Source organism: Camelus bactrianus, chromosome 23, assembly GCF_048773025.1.
Source record: "Camelus bactrianus isolate YW-2024 breed Bactrian camel chromosome 23, ASM4877302v1, whole genome shotgun sequence".
NCBI classification, from domain to species: domain Eukaryota; kingdom Metazoa; phylum Chordata; class Mammalia; order Artiodactyla; family Camelidae; genus Camelus; species Camelus bactrianus.
This window is the reverse complement of record NC_133561.1, coordinates 32268458-32275794: the sequence shown is the minus strand read 5'-3', so window position 1 is coordinate 32275794 and position 7337 is coordinate 32268458. Positions and strand designations below refer to the sequence as shown.

Genomic DNA, 7337 nt, shown 5'->3' with positions numbered 1-7337 from the left:
GCTGACACAGCTAGAACAGAGATCCTGGAGGGCACTCGGGTTGCAGTGGGAGCCGATAAGGCCTGAAATGTAGTTAGAGGGGCCACACCACACACAGGCTCACACAGACACATGTATGTTTCTCACGTTTACCCCCTTACACATACCTGCTCCGACACAGGCTTGCTTTTTATACCAGAGGAACACATTTCACTCTCCTACTTCTGAAGCAACACGCACACACTCTCACACACACACACCCCGCCCTGCCTCCTATCTGCCTAAACTTAAGGCCATGAGGAAGGGTTACAAGGGATCACAGAGAATTTTGTAAGATTAGGCTGGCTAAGAGCAGATTTTAGAGACCCACTGGTCTTTTCCTACCCACAGACTTCATCAGAGAAAGAACTGGTCCAGGGACTCGGAGAAGAACTCACTTAACAGGATAGGTATTTAGTTTATGATTCTCTCCCAGTGGTACAGAGACACACCTGAAAGTGTTTAGGGATGAAATACCAACAGCATCACCCTGGCATCCCATGCTGGGACACGAGCTCACAGCAGTAAAAATAATTTGAGAGATCCTGGAGGACAGTTTCGGGGGGAGGGTTGGGCAAGTTGTCATAGCAGCCTATCTCATTGCCATAGCAACACTGTTCTGCCTCCATTCTATGACGTCCTGGTTTCTGTAATGGGTGGAACACTGGTGTTTCACAGAATGGTGGTGGACTCCGCAATCTTTCTGGGAAAAACATTTCTGTTCTAGATCAAGCAGGGAAGGGGTCACCCAAGGCTGTCAAATAGGGCTGGGTTTTCTTGGGGGCAGAAGCGTAGGTTTCCTGGAGTTTCCCTAATGACAAACTCTACTCTGTCCTACAGCAATTCAAACTCCCCAGCTATTGCGGCCCCTCAGGAATGTCCCCACAAGGCAGACTAACCTTTCCTGGTGTCCGTCACAGCTGACTGGCATGGTCACCCTGTCATGTCGGAGAGGCATAACAGTGCAATGGGGAAGCCAGAGTCTAGCGTCAGGAGCCTGAAAGCGCTTGCCACTCATTGTTTGCGTGCCTTGAGCAAGTTATTGAAATTTCTGAACCTCGGGTTTCTCACTTGTGAAAATGGGGCTAATACATGCTCAGCCCCCTCAAATGGTTCTGAGGATGCAGAGAGTGATGCATGTAAACCACTGGACCCATTCAGGGTTTCCTGGGGTCGAGAGAGAGTGGCAGATGCATGGCCCAGTCCGCTGCTGACACTCTTCCCACGTGGAGTGGGGCTTCAGAGCCTTGTGGCCAAGCACCCCAGCAGAGGTCTGACTGTGGGGCTGGGGTGATATTTAAGCCTACGTATGATGGGACAGTGGCTGGCACCCTCTTCCAGATCAAGCTGTCCAACTGGCTAAAAACTTTCCTGGGAAAAGGGAAGGTACTTAAGCCATCCTCCTTCCCCTGGCCTAGAAATTTTTATAGAAATTTGATATTGCTGGAACATCCAAGGAGCATCCAATTTGGGCTTCTTTTTAGTTATTCTTATTTTTTTCAGTCCGAGCCGCGGATGCAGTGTGTGTGTGTGTGTGTGTGTTTAAAAGTACTGAGAGAGTGTGTGTGTGTGTGGTGTGTGTTTAAAAGTACTGATCTGCCCCGGAATGGGGAAAAAAAATCAACCCGGTCCCTCACCACCTCTAGTTTGAGAAGTACTGACCTTGGTAACACTAAAGCCATCTTAAAACCGGCTAAAGAGCCAATGGAGAGAGAGAAGGCAAACGATCCCATCGGCGCCGCTGGCAAAAATTAGGCACAAATCTGGCGGATGAGTGGGCAGCATTTCCTTTACTGCTTCAGGACAGAAACCCCTGGCCCAGGCCCGGCCCCGCCCGCAGCCCCACCCCCAGCCCCGCCCCAGCCCCGCCCCCAGCCCCGCCAGCACTCTCGGACTACGTCCCGGGTTGGAAGGTCAAGGCCGGCATCTCAGCGCTCAGCCCCGCCCAGCGCCTCGGCCGCGGCTCCCGGGCGGCGCCGCCTGCCTCTTGCCGTAGCGCAGGCCGAAGGAGTTCCAGTTGTAGGCGGACGGGTCCTTCTCCCGCTGCACCAGCACCGCGCCCCGCGGGGCGGGGATCAGGCGGCTGCCGGGAGCGCACGGGCCCGGCCCCTGGGGCCCCGCGGAGCTTTCGGGAGGCGGGCACAGCGACGCCCCCCGACGGCCCGGCCCGGCCTCGGCGGGCTTGGTCTCCTCACACCGCCGGCTCTGCTCCCAGGGGGCCCGGAGCGCTGGGGGTCCGGGCCGCGGGCCTAGGACAGAGTCACAGGGAGAGGCTGCCGGGAGGCCGGAGCCCAGGAAAGAGGGCTTTGGAACACTTACTCGCATCCCCATCCTCGCCTTCTCTTTTATCCCTCGACCCCTGGGAAGCTCAGAGCTCCGTTCCGGGCACCACCAGCATCTTAGCATGGGTGGTTAGGCCATTTGCTCCTCCCGCCTTCAACACAAGTTCAATTTCAAATGTTTTCTGGAATTATCTTAAATGGCTTTTATATTTAATTACATTCTTTTAGGAAGCAAATAGGGTAGAGCTTGGAAATAAAGAAAACTAAGCATTTGCTGGACACTCAGCCTTTCTCCTCTCCTTGGATCGCTGGCTGGCCCTTTGCTCCGGCTTTGCATCGGGCTCCCACTAGACTGTGAGTTCCTTGAGGCGACTGGGGCCGTGTTTAGTCATCTCAGAGTCCCTCAGAGTCTTGTAAACAGTGCCTCACACATAGTAGGGCCTCAAGAATGCTTGTTAAGGGGGTGGAGGGTATAGAGCAGTGGTAGAGTGCATGCCTAGACTATACAAGGTCCTGGGTTCAATCCCCAGTACCTCCATTTAAAATAAATAAACCTCCCCACCAACAAAAGCTAAATAAATACTGAAATTTTTTAAAATGCTTGTTAAATATATAAAAACTAATGAAAGGCTTGTAGTTACAGAAATCAAGAAAGTGCAGCTAAGACCATTGTGCCCTGACACCCCCAACAAGTGTGACCTCTAATAAGCTATATGAAAAATGGGAAATTATCTGGGTCACCTTAACCAGCTCACCGCCCCTACTCTGGGTATAATCTCTCCCCTTCATCCTGAGGGTTAATGAGGCTAATTTGGAAGGCACTTCACATGCAAGGCTCATTAAGTTCACTATAATTTTTAGCAGGAAAATAATGCCAACTAGCTCTGAGTAGACAATGACCCCAGCCAATTGTGGCAAAAGATGAGTGGAAATGAGGTTTGGAGTGTGAGTGGGTGTGTGTTGTGGGGGCAGTTGGCTTTGAGCCCTGCTCTTCAGTGCCCTGGCACACTTTGAAGAAGAGGAGCTGGGGCATGGTCCAGAGTTAGTGATAATCTTCCTAGCAGGGCCCTCCTGCCTTGCCTAGGGCCTGGCTGAGGTGGGAGGGACCGCAGCTCCCTTTCCAGCTACAGCCACCATCTCATCAGCAGGATGCGTAGACTTTTGCTTTCAGTCTCACCTAAAACCTTTTGCCAAAAAGAGCCAAGAGCTCAATGTGCCCAGGGCAGTGGTGAGGGTCTCTTCTGGGGGAGCCTCCTTCCCCCAGAAAGAACACCCGATCTGAGCAGAGAAGAGACTCTTGTCAAAGGAGGGCTGGGTTCCCAGGGCTGTGTTCTTTCTGCTTTGGAATAATATCTTCTGGGCACAGTGATGTGGCGTGTGTAGAGGGAATGCTCCAAGTCCCACAGCTGGAGGAACTGAGGTCCCAAGAGGCTAAGCTCCAGTTCTAGTTTGCCCAGAAAGCTGACCACCCAGCAGTATTAAACCCGGACTCCTGACTTGGGGACGAGCGCCATCCCAGCTCATGCCCCACGGAGGGCACTCTTGGGAAGATCAGTTCCTGCTGAGTTCCTGCAGCATTGGATCGAGTGACTTTGGGGGAGGTTTCTTTACCTCTTTGGGCCTCAGTTTCTCCAGGACATCTGTTCCACAATGAACACATAAGGTTGACAGGTATTAAAGATCTGTCCTTTTTGTGTAGACTTTTACCCCCCCAAATGCGCCATAAAGGAACTAAGGTCACTGATAAAAGAAACTTGCAGAGTAAATTTCCTTCCCAGCAGATCTGCACAGAGAGGTGGTTGGCGTAGAGCAGAAAAAAGCACGAAGGAGCTTGGTGGTTAACAAGCACCTGAACCTGGGTGAGCCTCCTGACGTCCACAACAGCGGCAAGCTGGCCCTTGCTTGCAAGGTTAGTGGGGCCCCTAAATGTGTTGCGTGTGCTAGTCTTAGGTTTCCATTAAATACAGAGTTAAATTCCCATTAACAGACTAGCCAGAGCTGAAAAATATGGTAACTCATTTTGCGACAGCTCACTTGCCCCCACCCGCCCTCCCTCCCAGTCAGCACATACCTGTGGTTCTAGGGTGCTCCATGGGTGCCACCTTTTCAAATGTCTCCCTGAAGGAGGTGGCACAAAGGAAAAGCATTAGTTGCCAGGAAACCAGTGAGTTCATCCTGGTGAGAAGATGCAGGTCCTGGAACTACCCTGATGTCAAGACAGAAAGACGGAGAAGGGACTAGGTCAGGTGCGACATCGGGGCTGGGTGCTGGGGCAGATCCCAGTGCAAAGAGGGGAGCCCTGGAAGGGAGGAGACAGCCCTGCCCTGGGAGGCCCCCAGTGGAGGAATGAGTCTGAACAGACACAGCATGGAAAATGGGACTGAGGCCACTTGCACAGTAGAGTCCAAGCTGAACTCATGCTGTGTAGGGATCATCAGGGAGGGCTTCCTGCAAGAGGGGAGGCCAGTAAGGTTATCAAGGAAGGAGGGAAGGGAAGACGGAATGGAGGGAGGAAGGATCCATATGGGTGGAAGGGGCAGGACTGCTCAGGTTGGAAAATGGCCAGGATTCTGAATCTCAGGTTTGCTTGGGAGGAATGCTGGAGAGACGAAGAGATACAGTGTGGCACTGAGCAGGGAGGGGTGACCTGAAGTAGGTCCAGGAGTTCCACTGAGTGGCAAACGCTGAGGTCCAAACGTTGTCTCTGGAGCCTGGGAGCAGGCACTTCTCTCTGTGCTGGGCTCTGCATTAATCCACAACTTTCTGTGTTCCACTCTCCCCATTAGAATGTGCCTTCCTGAACCTGGCTCAGTTCCCTCTTGCTTTAATAGGAACTTTTTTGTTTGTTTTGGGGGGGAGGTAATTAGGTTTATCTATTTTGTATTATTATTATTTTTAATGGAGGTGCTAAGGATTGAACCCAGGACCTCATGCTAAGCACACCCTTTACTACTGAGCTATACCTTCCCCTACCTTTGTAATAGGAACTTAATGGTTTTCCTTTTTCAAGAAAAAAGAAAGAGAGTCAATCATCTGGCTTGCTCTCATAACCCTTCATGGCCTTGAAGACCATCATTAAATGGTCTTATTGCCTGTAATTCAGGAAAGAGAAAAACCTTTCCCCGGTGTATCAGGTCAATTGTCTCCATGTTCTAGTCTCCGTGAGCCCTGGGAAGATAGCAATTTAATTGATTGCATTATTTTGGCTTTTGAGGTGGGAGCTGTTGTACCTGACCCCCCCTACACCCCCTTCCCATTTCATCCCGCACTCCACCGCCACCTGCCTGCCCCTGCAAGCTCTTCCAGCTTCCAAGTCTGATTGCTCTTTGAAAAAGTCATCAGGCACTTTGAGATTGTCCAACAAACATGATTAAAGACAGACTGATGGGGAGCCAGGCAGCCCTGCAGGCTAAGCAGAAAGTGTGTGGGTGCCAGATCTAAAGGCTGAAGCCTCTCTGTGGTCGAGGGGCAAGTGTGTGTGCGTGTGTGTGTGCGTGGGTGTGTGTGTGTGTGTTGGGAGAGATTATCATTTGTGCCCATTAGCTCCTAATGGTTGCTCAGCCCCGTCCATCCTCTGTCTTGCCCCCACTCCCCATTCGTCTCCCTGTTCTCCCTCCAGAACCCAGGCATAGGGCAGAGTAAGAGTGGGACCCAATCTGGCCCCAGCTCTGCCTGCCCTCCCTGTGAGATGTGAGATGTGAGACCAAAGCAAGTCGCCCCCAATCTCTGGGCCTTATTGCTCCACATGTAAAATAAGATCATTGGCTCAGACTGGCCACCGACTGTCCCCTCAGATGGTCACTTATCCTTGCAGACTTGATTCTATGACACCCTGAAATGCAGACCACGGCTTTCTGCACTAGCCTTAAGGCCTGGGGTGGGGAGTGGAAGCAGGATCAATCCATTCGAGAGAACAGTGTAAAACCATTTCTTTTGTGGCTTCAGACCAGGAGGCACAGGGTCCAGGTTAGTTCAGACATCATTCCTCATCACAGCATCCACTTGTGCTGCGCAGGGCGCTACCGGTGCTCAGACACAGGGTTGCTTCCCCCAGGCCCTCCCCTGAGATCTAGCACAAGAAACTGAGTCTTAAGCAGACCATCTCAAAATAACATGGTAAACGGTACGCTGGAGGCATGTGGGTACCTGGTGGGGGCAGTGGGGGACAGGTGGGAGCCTGTGGGAGCCTGATCTGGGGGTACACGCAGGTTTTCTGCAAGGGGTGGCCCCTGAGCTGAGTTTTTGAGCAGGAGTCAGCAAGATGAACAAAGATCTGCCCAAGGCAGTCCCAGCAGGGAAGCTGGAGCTGGGTGTGGAGGGAGGGGAGTGCACCCTCCTGCCTGCCCTGGAGGGTGGAGATTCGCTGGAGAGCGAGAGAGCCCTGAGGCTGGGGAAGAGGCCACGCAGGAGCGGTGTGAGCCAGAGAGGAATGTGTGTAGACTGCTTTTCAGACGGAGCATTCAGGCTGCTCTCCAGAAGCAGGATGGTGAGTGAGGAAAGGGGGAGTAGGCAGGCTGTGTGGTTAGAGGGTAGTGTTCCTTCCTCCAGTGCCTCTCACCCGTATTGCATCCTCCCCAACCCATTATAGGTAGCATTTACCATGGGTGCCATGTGAGAATTTTGGTTTTCCCCACTACTTGTCCCCAGTACACACACACACACACACACACACACACACACACACACACACACACACACACATTCACTCCCTCTCTCTCCTCCAAGTCTTGATTCACTGCCCAGCACAGGAATGTTTAACACATGTGGCAGAACTGAATTTGGAAGAGAACCACCAGCTTCCAAGGGACCATGAGTGGCTGCCCTGCTGTGGGCATTTTTGTGGTCCCCCTGCTGCAGGGTTTTGGACCTAGTGAGTAACAAATTCCAGGCTTAGTCAGAAAGCGTTTGCAGTGGGGCAGCTCCCTTCCTGGGTGACCCCCATCTCTTGGCAGTCAGGGGGCTGGCAGGGCACACAGGGGCTCTTTGGTTAGGTCTGTGTTTCCCATCCACACGTCGGGGGGGGGGGCGGTGCAGGGA

General features: G+C 52.6%; 1 protein-coding gene across 1 annotated transcript; it reads right to left on the bottom strand.

The window, feature by feature from the left end:
• Positions 1–1901: 1901 nt before the first annotated feature.
• Positions 1902–5518, bottom strand: KISS1 (KiSS-1 metastasis suppressor). Its single transcript, XM_074352108.1, has 2 exons — positions 4372–5518; positions 1902–2267 (listed from the first exon to the last, which is right to left on the bottom strand). The coding sequence occupies exons 1-2, from the start codon at positions 4472–4474 to the stop codon at positions 1954–1956; spliced, it is 417 nt and encodes a 138-aa protein (XP_074208209.1). The 5' UTR covers positions 4475–5518; the 3' UTR covers positions 1902–1953.
• Between the last annotated feature and the right edge of the window lie 1819 nt (positions 5519–7337).